Here is a 14,390-nt window from a genome sequence, read left to right on the forward strand (position 1 = left end):
TTTTGAATTAATAACTGTTGCTTCCTTTGAATTTCTTCTTCCAAATATCTACGCTGCCTTTGTTTATTATTCCTTTGCCTGTTGTCCAAATAAATCAATATCCCTCTAATAAACGCTTTGCTCGCTTCCCACACAGTTCCTATAGGTGTCCCTTTGTACATATTAAAATCAAAAAATTCTTTTAACTGTTTCTTACAATAAGTTACATTATCCTCATATCTAAACAGATTTTCGTTCAACCTCCATGTTCTACCACCTTTTTTCCCTTGTAATAATTCCATCCATACTGGGCTATGGTCAGTTAAACACCTCGGAAATATCTTCGTTTTCTTCACCCTAGAAAGCAAGTCATTAGAAATTAAGATAAAATCAATGCGTGAAAAAGATTGATGCCTATCAGAAAAAAAAGTAAAATCTCTCTCATCTGGATTCCGTAACCTCCATATATCTCCAAACTCAAAGTCTTCCATCATTTCAAAAAAGGATTTTGGTAATTTTGCATGTATAGGTGTCTTCTTGGAGGAGGTTCTCTTATCCCTTCTTGTATCAATTACTCCATTCCAGTCTCCTAATAAAATAAACGAACTATAATCCCAGAGGGTCAACCTCTCATGTAACATTTTGTAAAACTTTTCTTGTTGCTGATTAGGTGCATAAATACCTATCAACAAAGTCTTTTTTGCATCTATCACCAGTTCAATAGCAATAAATCTTCCTTGAATATCTGCCTCAATTAGCTTAGCTGGTAATCAGCTTCTTTTCCAAAGCTGATGCAACAAAATGGTTACCCAATTTTGAATTAATTAAATATTTTTGGTCTGATAATTTTATATGTGTCTCTTGCAAACAAATCACATCATTTTTAAATTGTTTCAAGTAGTGAAATATTTTCCTTCTTTTCTGAGCTGAATTCAAGCCATTAACATTCCATGACAAGATTCTATTTGCCATTACTGGCCTCCTGAAGCTTTGAAGCAGACAACGGAAGCTCCTCCTCCGGTATCTTCCGTCTAGCTCCTCCCACAGCTTCCATAATGGGATCCTGACTTTTACTTTGAGACTGTTGCTCTTCTTTACGCTTAAGGGCTCCTCTTGTCACCCTTTGCTCTTGTGGTTCCTCTAATACTGGCAGCAATAAAGGCTCTTGGGTCACCACGCCTTCTTGAGTCTCTTGAAGTTTTTCTATCACTTCTATTTCGACTTTCAAAACTGTAGAAAGAAAATCCTTTGCCTTTAAAACCGTGTCAATTCTATATCTCCTTCCTTGATAGAATAGTGTCAGTCCAACTGGCACCTCCCATCTGAATTGAATCTGATGTTTTTTAAGTTCTTGTGTAAAAAGCAAATTCTTCCTGTCTCTTAACATCTTTGAAGGAATCTCTTTCAACACCTTCAACTCCTGTTCTCCAAATTTTAAAGTTGTCTGATATGAAACTTGCAGAATTTGATTTCTCATAGTCCTTTTCACAAAATAAACCACAATGTCCCGAGGAAGCTTTCTCTGTCTTGCAATCCAAGAATTAACTCTATATATTTTATCAATTTGGTAAGCTACCTCTTGGGGGTCCGCTTCAATAAATTCAGCCAATGCTTCTGATATAATTTTTCTTAAGTCTTCTCCACGCTCTTCTCGCATACCACGAATTCTAAGAGCTCCTTCCATAAGTTTATATTGTAATATCACAACCTGATCTTCATTTTGATCCACTTTTTTCTGAACACCTTTCATTTCGTCTTCTAAATGCTTATTTGACTGAGAGATCTGTTGCATTTCCACTTCCAATCCTTCAATTTTTTTACTCAGTCCTTGAACTGCCATAAGAATATCTTCTCTTATTTTTGCATTAAAATTCTCCATCATCTCTTTTTGCCTATCTTCAGAAAGTTTTAATTGTTCTTTCAATATTTCCTCAAGACTTGGTTCAGATCCCCTTCTTCCAGAAGGCTTTAAAGGTTTAGCTGCCATTCTGTCTTCAAAAGAATCAGGAATTCAAACTTAATAACTCTCCTTCCCTCCTTTCAGTATAAAAAAACTCCGTTTGTAACAATCCACAAGTAACGCTGCTTCATCGTACTAAAAAATTTTTACTTTCACTTTTAGACGCCATTTTAAAAGTCAATTAATCAAAGACAAAGAAAGGTTTCAAATTTCAAAAAGGGAGTCAGTACTTGCCATGCTGATTCTGCATCAAAGATTGAACGCTTGTGAAATTCCCGTCTGCTTGGAATATCAATCAATTTAATAAGTTCTCTAGAGCAGAAGCGACATTCCTCTCCTTTTCCCTGATAAAAACAGGGGCGTGCTGAAGTTGGAAGGAGTGGAATTCGGTGGGGTCATAAATCCAGGAAAATTCGCTCTTGAGAGCAAACCCCCTGTCAGACCTGCCACTCTTCCACAATTCTGATAATCTCTTTCACCCAGAGATTATGCTAAGCTCAGTGAACAGTGATTTATTTTCTGTTTCACTGACTTTTACAATCTTCTAACACGGAGTGCTCTGTTTGAGCACCCAGCAGGAGGGTGACGTCACTGGAGCCTCTAATAACATTTTCATCTGTAGGGATCTCTTTATTTTTCCATTGTTGTGCAAACTCAATTCTAGCTGCAGTTAACACATGTAAAATTAAATATAATTCCCTCAACACTGTCAAACTATTTATTAAATCTGCACTACTATTAATCTTCTCATCGTTCCCATCACCAATCTCTTTCCACTTACGACTCTATGACTGTAACTTTATTGCTGGTAATCCTTATGATTTATATTGATATTGATTGTTCCTGATTGCTTATTTGTACCCTATGATTATCATTAAGTGTTGTATCATTAAGTGTTAATTTTGTACCCTATGACCATCATTCGTGTTGTAAATGTTGTACCTTGATGAAGGTATCTTTTCTTTTATGCACACTGAGAGCATATGTACCAAGACAAATTCCTTGTGTGTCCAATCACACTTGGCCAATAAAAATTCTATTCTATTCTTTTCTTTTCTATTCTATTCTATTCTATTCTATTCTATTCTATTCTATTCTATTCTATTCTATTCTATTCTATTCTATATGTATTCCCTTTATTATATTTTTCTGGTAGAATACCCAATAAAAATATTTCTAGCTTTAGATCTATGTATTGCTTCACTATTTTTTCCAACCATGTACAGTATATATTTTTGTCCAATATTTTTTTTGCCTTTGGGCATGTCCACCACATGTGATAGTATGAACCGAGTATCTGATTACATTTCCAACACTTAGCAGACATATCCTTAATCATCTTTGCCAATCTTGCTGGTGAAAAGTGCCATCTATAAAACATTTTATACAAATTTTCTTTATATGTAGTTGACATTGTTAACTACATATAATTTGTTAACTACATATAAGTTTATAATTCCTATCCCACAGTTTCTGCCATTTTTAAAAAACTCTATAGTACGATCAAAATTTTTGGCTCATACTATCATTGCTTCCTTTACTTGTTCTTCCATTTGAATGCTCAGAAGGTAATTATAAATGTTTTAAATTAGTTTTTCATCTGTTCCTATTAAAATCTAGTCCAGTTCTGTTGGTTCTTTATAAAAATCTTACATTTTAGCATCTTTCTCATATCTTGATTTGGCATGGTGCCCATGTGACCACCATGCCAAATCGATCCCTTGACTATTCAGTTCTTGCTTAGTTTTAAGTTCCCCTTTTTCATTCAAAATATCCTTATACCTTGTAATGTTTTCAGTGTTAACAACATTTGGATGTGTGTTAATGTGTGTGTGTCCATTGTGGAGGGCCAGACTGTCATTTTCAAATAATGTTTTTCTTTAATTTTTGCCTACACTAACAATCAACCAGCCATCCCAATATTCAATCAAGCACCCATCACCCTACCATCCATCCAACCAACCAACCAACCATCCATCCAACCAGCCATCCAACCAGCCATCCAGCCATCCACCCAACCAGCCACCCAACCAGCCATCCAACCAACCATCTCAACAAACAGTCGTACCCAACATCCAAACACTCACCTCCCAAAAGATCCATCCACCCATCCAACCACCTATACAACCACCTGTTGTACACAACCCCAAACCAACGAACATCCAATGCAAGAAGCATTGTTAACAAATTACCTGAATTTATCCTCTTGTTAAACAGTAGTACATTTGATATCATATTTATTTGTGAAACATGGCTGAACTCATCCCTTCCTGACTCCATTGTTACAAACAAAGAATATCAGGTTTATCAATCAGATCATGATAACCGAAGAGGTGGTGGAGTGGCTATCTTTTACAAAAAGTTACTGAACCTAAAAAACATTCAAATTGTACATAAACTCTCTCTTCCTGAAACTATTGTATGCGACCTATCCCTTAACACCACTCTTCGATTCTTACTATGTTACAGAGCCCCTGATTACGACATTACTCACGCAAATATGTTAACCTCACTGCTAACATGGGCTACCTCTTGCCCATATCCTCTCATCTTCCTGGGTGACCTAAATCTACCTATCATTAACTGGATAACTAATGAATGTACAACTGATCCAATCCATACTACACTATACAACGCTGTTACAAACCTAGGTCTTGAACAACTTGTAACTAACAATACAAGACTCAACAATTGCCTTAACCTCATCTTCTGCAACAACCCAAACTCAATTTATGAACTACAAATTAAAGAATCTTTTTCCAACAGTGACCACTGCATGATTGACTGTCATCTCAATATACGTCCCTACTTAAATCGTCACAACAATAGTATTCCTAACTACAACTTCAAAAAAGCCAACTATGACCTTATAAACAACGATCTCTCATTTCTGGACTGGCAAAATCTGTTCGCAACCTGTATAACTTCTGAAGACCATTATAGAGTTTTCCTATCTGAAATTAATAGAGTCATTGAACTATACGTACCACAAACGACCACCAAGATCAGGAAAAGCAAACTACCCATATCAATAAAAAAGCTTCAATCAAAAAAAAAAAATCCCTCTGGAGAAGAAACAAAGGCTATGTAGCAAACTTCAAAAACCGCTACAGGAATATATGCAACCAAATAAAAACTGAATGCACAAATTACCACACCAAGCAAGAAGAGGACCTTCTGCGCACAAATTCCAATCGTGCCTTTTATAATTTTGTCAACAATAAACTTAAAGGCTCAAGATCCATCCCACCACTAAAAGATTCTAACAGCAAAGAATGCAATGATGAAACAGTTAAAGCAAACCTCTTCAACATATTCTTTGGCTCAGTTTTTGTTAACAGCGATGACTCATATCCGACATTCCCAAAACGTACCAGCAATGAGTACGACGACTTAACACATATAGATTTCACAGAAGATAATGTTGGAAAAGCTCTTCATAACTTGAAACCATCGCTATCTATTGGACTCGATGGACTATGTGCATACTTCTTAAAATAACTTTCCACTAATATAGCAGAAACCCTAAGCATAATCTTTGATAAAGCTTTCACTATCAGTTCCCTTCCTAAACTTTGGTCACTAGCCACAGTCATCCCAATCTTCAAAAAAGGAGACCCCAGCTTAGTCGAAAATTACAGACCAATCTCTCTGTGCTGCGTCACCTGCAAAGTCATGGAATCAATCATCAACCAGTCCATCACCTCACACTTAGAAACAAACAACCTACTCTCTAATAAACAATTTGATTTCAGGAAAAAATTATCATGCAACTTACAACTTCTCCATTGTAAAAACATATGGACTACAAATCTTGATCAAGACAAAACAATAGATGCAATCTACATAGACTTCTGCAAAGCTTTTGATTCAGTAGTACATGATAAACTTCTCCTAAAACTAAAATCCTATGGAATTTCAGGACCCCTTCACAAATGGATATCTGCTTTTCTGTCTAACAGACAACAAGTGGTCAAAATTGGCAATGTTCTATCAAATCCTATTCCTGTCAAGAGTGGCGTTCCTCAAGGCAGCGTCCTTGGACCAACACTCTTCATACTATACATTAATGATCTTTGTGACCATATCACAAGTAATTGTGTTCTCTTTGCTGACGATGTCAAACTATTTACCACCAGACAATACATCTACCATTCAAAAAGACCTTGATCATCTAACCGCTTGATCCAAAACTCGGCAACTCCAAATCTCAACCAGCAAATGCTCAGTCTTACATATTGGAAAAAAGAACCCAAACACTAAGTACATACTTGATGGACATTATCTTGCAGATGACCCCCACCCTGTTAAAGACCTTGGCGTGTTCATATCAAATGATCTAAGTGCCAAAGCCCACTGCAACTACATAGCAAAAAAGGCTCTAAGACTTGTAAACCTAATTGTACGTAGCTTCTTTTCCAAAAAGACTACATTACTAACCAGAGCATATAAAACATTTGCTAGACCAATTCTAGAATACAGCTCGCCTGTCTGGAACCCTCACCACATTTCTGACATCAATACAATTGAACATGTCCAGAAATGTTTTACAAGAAGAGTTCTTTGTTCCTCTGAAAACAACAAAATACCTTATCCCACCAGACTTGAAATCCTAGGCTTAGAAAACTTGGAACTCCGTCGCCTTCGACAAGACCTAAGTTTAACTCATAGAATCATCTATTGTAATGTCCTTCCTGTTAAAGACTACTTCAGCTTTAATTGCAATAATACAAGAGCAACCAATAGATTTAAACTTAATGTTAACCGCTTTAATCTAGATTGCAGAAAATATGACTTCTGTAACAGAATCATCAGTGCTTGGAATACTTTACCTGACTCTGTGGTCTCTCTTTTTTTTTTTAATCCCAAAAGCTTTAAACAAAAACTTTCTACTATTGACCTCACCCCATTGCTAAGAGGACCATAAAGTGCATAGAGCACAAACACCTACTTCCTGTCCTATTGTTTTCTTTTCTCCTTATATATATATATATATATATATATATATATATATATATATATATATATATATATATATATATATATATATATATATATATATATATATATATATATATATATATATATATATATATATATATATATATATATATATATATACACACACACAAACCAACAGAAGAATAAGTGCACGATTGAAGAACACAAGAACTCATTCAAAAAGAGGAACTAACTTCTTCCCTGGTCCAACACTTTAAAGTCACAGGACATGATATTGACTTTAAAAGACCAGAACTATCGCCAAAACTGAACACTTTAACAACAGAATAATCAGAGAAGCCATTGAGATAGAAAACGCCCACACAGCATGAACAAACGAGATGACACCTCCGCCTACCAGCCATTTGAAACCCGCCTTATTGACAAACGAGTCCCTAACACGAGGAATGACACCAGACCCACACTCACAAGGTCCACACAGGATGTCACCACCGCACATCCACCCAGAAAGCAGACCCAAACCCACACTGATCATGAAGCCACCAAGGACCAGAAGCCAGACCGCAGCTGCAACATTAGCCATTTCAAACCCTCCAATCCATTCATGCAGCAGACTGACACCCACTATGAAGATGTACGACCACAAAGCCAAACAACAGCTATGCAGCTCACCAGCTCAAATCCCCTGCAGCACAGACTAGACTGAGCACAACCAAGCCCCCACCAACACAGGACACACCCCAGCCAATCAGAGCACAGAAAACCCCATCCAATCAGAGCACAGCCAAGCTCCCACCCAATCAGTTCAAACCCCACTAGCAGTTAAAAGGAAGAAACAGCTGCGACCACACATTGCTCCCAGAAGCACGGTTGAAGCCTGAAGATGACGAATGAGACTTCGTCGAAACATTGCCAAGACACTTCCAATTTTACACGGGAGAAAACCCGAACAACCAAAGACCTATATATATATATATATATATATATATATATATATATATATATATATATATATATATATGCTTATTCCTCCTAATATTTACTCTTATATATGTTTTTACACTATATAATCTTTTCTGTATTATACTTATATATATTGTTGTGACAAAATAAATAAATAAATAAATAAATAAATAAATAAATAAATAATACATTTCTAACATAATGGCTTTGAAAATGTCCATGTATTTTGTTTTTCCCATACCATAAACAGGTGTGCTACCCTAGTTGAAGATCATGTCCCTCCAGTGTTAATAATCATCTATGCCTCAAATTATTTCACCCTTCCCACCAAAGGTGGCCCCTATTTTTCTACTTGCATTTTTTACCTGCTTTCGAACTGCTAGGTTGGCAGAAGCTGGGACAAGTCACTCCATTATGCGGCACTAGGAATTTGAACCGCTGAACTGCTGATCTTTCGATCGACAAGCTCAGTGTCTTACCCACTAAGCCACTTATCAGCCCTTGTCTGATAATACAACTCAACATTTTTTTTGATGATCTGTGTAATAAGCGCTGTCATTTTGTCAACAAGAGATTACCACATTCATTCTCATACTTCCGACGGTGTGCCATTTAAGTAGCAGAAGATGACATTTTTTAAAAAAAATCAAGGACATGGGGTGGGGTGGGAGCAAAAGCAGATTCTTATCCATGGAGTAATGAGACCCAATTACCATACAGGAAGTCTTATGAAAGCGTAATTGTGGAATGACCCTGGGAACCAAGTGAAACCTGAGTCATTCTTAGAGTTCTGCAGTGTACCCAAGGAAAAATGAAAACATCTGAAGGCCAGGAAAAAAGGGCAGACGTGAGTTAAGAAAAGTCTTTCAAAGATACAGCTTTCAGAAGGAGACATATCAAGGCAATCAGTAGTTTGGTGGTAAGGAATAAAAATAATAATAAAAGTACTGGGCCATAAATGGGACACAATGGCTCAGGGGCTAGGACGTTGAGCTTGTCGATAAAAAGGTCAGCAGCTCAGCGGTTCGAATCCTTAGTGCTGCCGTGTAATGGGGTGAGCTCCCGTTACTTGTCCCAGCTTCTGCCAACCTAGCAGTTTTGAAAGCACGTAAAAATGCAAGCAGAAAAAATAGGGACCACCTTTGGTGGGAAGGTAACAGCGTTCCATGCGCCTTTGGGTGGAGTCATGCTGGCCACATGACCACGGAGACGTCTTCGGACAGCGCTGGCTCTTCGGCTTTGAAACTGAGATGAGCACCGTCCCCTAGAGTTGGCAACGACTAGCACATATGTGCGAGGGGAACCTTTACCTTTACTATTGGGCCATAAGGCAAACCCCCATATCACAAAGGATGGCTAGGTGCTACTCAAGCCACCTGACCTCTATTGGGTTTAATGATACTAAAGTTTTGGGCAATTGTTCCTGGATCATTAGCATGGATCATTTCCAGATGTAGTCAAGCTGGATTGATGGCATCATTTTTAAATAGGTACTTCTCAACACTCACAGCTCTCTACCTCTAATGTACTGCTTTCTATCAAAAACATCTGTTGCAGAATCTATTACAACAGCCCTTCCCGATTAGCATAGTGGTTACATTTGTTTTAGTTGCAAAAGGTTGCACAGCACCAGAGACAGTGCTCAACAATATGAAGCCTTCATGAAGACATTCCCTTCATGAAGGTTCTTCATGATAATGAAGTGTATTTCTTCATTCTAAAGTCCTGAGCTTGCAAGGGTAAATATGAGTCCATAATCCTTGACTAGATACTATCTCTGTGGCCCCACAAGTATTTAGGTTAGATTTCATGGACACATGGGACCTCGTGATTTTCGTCATGATTTCATCATGATTTTCAAATCATGCTGACATAGTACCATTTTAGGAACCTATTGGGTTATAGAGTCCTAGATCTCTTTATTATTTGAGTGAGGCAGGGTGAGGGAGGACCTCCTTCATGTAGACTAATATAATCACTTGTTGACAAAGTACCAGTGAGACTCAAACTAATAATCAAAACACGCCTTGCTATTCGTTCCCGTCGATGGATATGTAAAACAGGAGGAAGAGCAAAAAGCATCAGACAAAAAGGATACCACCATATCCAGATCTACTAGTGAGCATCAAAGAAAAAGAACTAGCAGAACAATGATGGTGATAGGGACAATTTTGGTCTTTTTGCTGCTTGCTCTGTTGACTCTCTTCTTCCTGAAACAACTTCGGACCCGAAGACATTTGCCACCTGGTCCTTTGGCTCTACCATTCCTTGGGACCTTATTGGCAGGTGGGCTTTGGCTACATGAAGATTACATGCGTAAGGTATGTAATTCTAACCAGTAGTAATCATGATAATTCTCAAGTGTTTTTTTATATATATACCAAAATTATGGTATAATTCATCATGCCACAGTATTTAGGTAAGACTAGTTGCTTCACAAGGAACAAATGTAAAATAATGCGCCTGAATTTTTAGGAGGCAGATTCTCTTTCAGCCTTATCAATAAATGTTTGATCATGGAACCAATTCTTGAGAGAGAGAGTGGTGGTGTAGAAATTAATAAGTGATTAAAATAGGCAAAACAAAAAGAAAAGAAAAGGATTTATTTCATTCTCAGGAAAATAATTCTTAAAATCAGAAAGACAGACTTGGCAAGAATCTTGGAGAGGGAAAAAAGAATGCTAAAGAGGGAGAATTGCATATAGTGAAAAGTCTTAGAATTCAGGATTTAGGAATACCTGTGGAAGGCATACAGTATTAAATGGGAATAATCTGTCTATTTGGTTGTAACATTTCTCATCTTTGATTCACTTGACAGCCTGTAAAACGATATGGAAATATTTACTCCTTGTGGTATGGGCAAAAACTGATGATAGTGCTGTCTGGGTTCAAAGCTGTGAAAGAAGGAATGACCAACTTCCCAGAAGAATTCTTATACCGACCAGACAGTGCGTTCTTGAATGATTTAGGGAAAGGAAGGGGTAAGTGTAAATTGTAAGAAATTTGTTAGATCAGGCGAATGAGGAAGCACCAGACCAGGCGAGGGAAAACAGCTCTTTTATTTAGTGTGAGAATCCAACAACTGGCACCAGTGGAAAGTGCCCCTTATATACCCACCTGGCTGAGGCACCAGCCAATGGGCAACGTGTATTTTTCCCGCCAAAATTCTCACCAATAGTTTCATACACAACAAAATTCTTCCTTAATAACCATCAAACTCTTCCAGTTGGTGGTAATATTGTGTACAGCACAGGAAAAAAAGAGTAAGATGTAGTAAACAAAGTGATTTATAGGTAGGAGATCTGCAAAATAAATGTTGCTTAATTCACTTTACACCAAAATATTATACACGTATATATACATTATATATATATGAACTAGGACTGTCAACTTGGACCTAAAGAATATTTTATTCATCTGTGCAGGACTTTTTTTTAAATTTATGGGTTTTTAATGGGTTTTTATTATTTATCCTAAATTTTTAATCTCGGCCAATTGAATAAGTTTTTAATTGTATTTTAATTGTATTTATATTGTAATATTGTGTATTTTTATCTGTTGAAGCCCTATCCTTAAAATGGTACAAATAAATAATAAATAAATAATAAATAAATATATAACTTTCCATCTGGACTATTACATTCATATATTGATTTAGACGTTGCCTTTTTCATTAAACTTCTACCTCTTTTTTTTTTTTTTGAGGATTTCTTCAACTTCATCAACTCATTCTCTCCATTTCACCAGCATATCTAACTGCCCCTGTTTCACATTGACTGGCTACTCAAACATGTATATTCAATATATATTCATTAATCACCTATCCCTTAAATAATTTGAGAAGTGCTCTGATGCCGAATGGAAAATATTTTCCATATACAAGAATTTGGTGTGGTTGGGATCTTTTCCAAGGTGCCAAAAGATCTAAGATTTAAATAACATCTGCAATTTTAATCATGTTATCCAAAACCAAAGTTAAATGTTATTCACATCATCTTTGTTATATATCTATTAAATGCAAAGTAAAATCATAATATTCAATTGGATTTATTAAAATACATAATCCCCAATATTTAAAAAAAAAACATGTATGTCTTATTCCACCACAGATATCTAGCACTGGCAATCAAAATTAGTATTTCTCTACAAAATTTGAATTTCCAGTTTTCTATACTTTCACAAGAAAAAAAAAGTCTTTTTATGGGATTGTGGCTATTGATGATTATTATAATCTGCTATCGTATTGGAACATAGCAACCTTCACTTGATTTTAGCATAATATTTTATTGAAATTGGTGAGGTGAGGTGTATGTAAGATAGAATGCAAAGGGTGGGGAAAAACAGGAAAAGTAGTTTGGGGGTTATGAAGTATGGGCCAGGTTTCTATGGCAATCAAATGATGATTAGAGCAGGCCAGGATAATTTACCAGCAGTTGATGCAGTTCCCCATTACCTGATAAGTATTTCTTCGGTCATAGAAGTGTTGGATTGCTATGTAGCCTTGCTCTCAAGCTGTTGGCAGAAATAATTGCTGGCAGATATTAGGTCCATCTGGAAAAAAATGTCATCCAGACATGATATAATAAAACTTGGAACTCCGTCGCCTTCGACAAGACCTAAGTTTAACTCATAGAATCATCTATTGTAATGTTCTTCCTGTCAAAGACTACTTCAGTTTTAACTGCAATAATACAAGAGCAACCAACAGATTTAAACTTAATGTTAACCGCTTTAATCTAGATTGCAGAAAATATGACTTCTGCAACAGAATCATCAGTGCTTGGAATACTTTACCTGACTCTGTGGTCTCTTCCCATAATCCTAAAAGCTTTAACCAAAAACTTTCTACTATTGACCTCACCCCATTCCTAAGAGGACCATAAGGGGTGTGCATAAGCGCACAAATGTGCCTACTGTTCCTGTCCTATTGTTTTTCTTTTCTTCTTCCTATATATATATATATATATATATATAGATGTTTTCTGAGGTTTTCACGGGTGTTTGTATGTAGGTCTTTGGTTGTTCGGGTTTTCTCCCGTGTAAAATTGGAAGTGTCTTGGCGACGTTTCGTGATCTCATTCGTCATCTTCAGGCTTGTTGCTTCTGGGAGCAATCTGCAATCACACATTGCTCCCAGAAGCACGAAGCTGAAGCCTGAAGATGACGAATGAGACTTTGTCGAAACGTCGCCAAGACACTTCTAATTTTACACGGGAGAAAACCCGAACAACCAAAGACCTACATATATATAGATGCTTATACCTCCCAATATTTACTCATATATACGTTTATATACTATATAATCTTTTTATATTATGTTGTGACAAAATAAATAAATAAAATAAAAATAAAATAAAAAATAATACCACTATATAAAGCCTTAGTAAGACCACACCTAGAATACTACATCCAGTTTTGGTCACCACACTATAAAAAAAGATATTGAGACTCTAGAAGAAGTGCAGAGAAGAGCAACCAGGATGATCTTCTCATAATCCTAAAAGCTTTAACCAAAAATTTTCTACTATTGACCTCACCCCATTCCTAAGAGGACCATAAGGGGCGTGCATAAGCGCACAAACGTGCCTACCGTTCCTGTCCTATTGTTTTTCTTTTCTTCTTCCTATATATATATATATATGCTTATACCTCCTTATATTTACTCATATGTGTTTATATACTATATAATCTTTTTATATGATGTTGTGACAAAATAAATAAATAAAATAAAAATAAAATAAAAAATAATACCACTATATAAAGCCTTAGTAAGACCACACCTAGAATACTACATCCAGTTTTGGTCACCACACTATAAAAAAAGATATTGAGACTCTAGAAGAAGTGCAGAGAAGAGCAACCAGGATGATCTTCTCATAATCCTAAAAGCTTTAACCAAAAACTTTCTACTATTGACCTCACCCCATTCCTAAGAGGACCATAAGGGGCGTGCATAAGCGCACAAACGTGCCTACCGTTCCTGTCCTATTGTTTTTTCTTTTCTTCTTCCTATATATATATATATGCTTATACCTCCTTATATTTACTCATATATGTGTTTATATACTATATAATCTTTTTTGTATGATACCTACATATATTGTTGTGACAAAATAAATAAATAAAATAAATAAATTAGGGGACTGGAGACTATAACATATGAAGAATGGTTGCAGGAACTGGGCACGGCTAGTCTAGTGAAGAGAAGGACCAGGGGAAACATGATAACAGTGTTCCAATATCTGAGGGGCTTGCCACAGATAGGAGGGTGTCAAGGTATTTTCCAAAGCACCTGAAAGCCAGTCAAGGAATAATCGATGGAAACTGATCAAGGAGAAATTTTCCGACAGTGAGAACAATGAACAGCTCGCCCTCAGAAGTTGTGGGAGCTTCATCACCGGAAGCTTTCATGAAGACCAGACTGCCATTTGTTAGAAATGGTGTAGGATCTCTTGCTTGAGTGGGGTGTTGGACTAGAAGACCAACAAGGTCCCTTCCAACTCTGTTAAACTGAAAAAAATATCAT

The 14,390-nt window shown here is 36.5% G+C and overlaps 1 protein-coding gene across 1 annotated transcript in view; it reads left to right on the plus strand.

The window, feature by feature from the left end:
• Positions 1 to 9,913: 9,913 nt before the first annotated feature.
• The window catches only part of LOC131200526 (cytochrome P450 2J2-like), a 32,915-nt gene continuing 28,438 nt past the window's right edge, over positions 9,914 to 14,390 (plus strand). Inside the window, exons 1-2 of the mRNA XM_058187398.1 lie at positions 9,914 to 10,185; positions 10,683 to 10,845. Of these exons, the coding sequence (XP_058043381.1) occupies positions 10,015 to 10,185; positions 10,683 to 10,845 (334 nt within the window). The 5' untranslated portion in view covers positions 9,914 to 10,014. The remainder of the gene's footprint in view (positions 10,186 to 10,682; positions 10,846 to 14,390) is intronic.

This window comes from Ahaetulla prasina, chromosome 6 (assembly GCF_028640845.1).
Source record: "Ahaetulla prasina isolate Xishuangbanna chromosome 6, ASM2864084v1, whole genome shotgun sequence".
NCBI classification, from domain to species: Eukaryota; Metazoa; Chordata; class Lepidosauria; order Squamata; family Colubridae; genus Ahaetulla; species Ahaetulla prasina.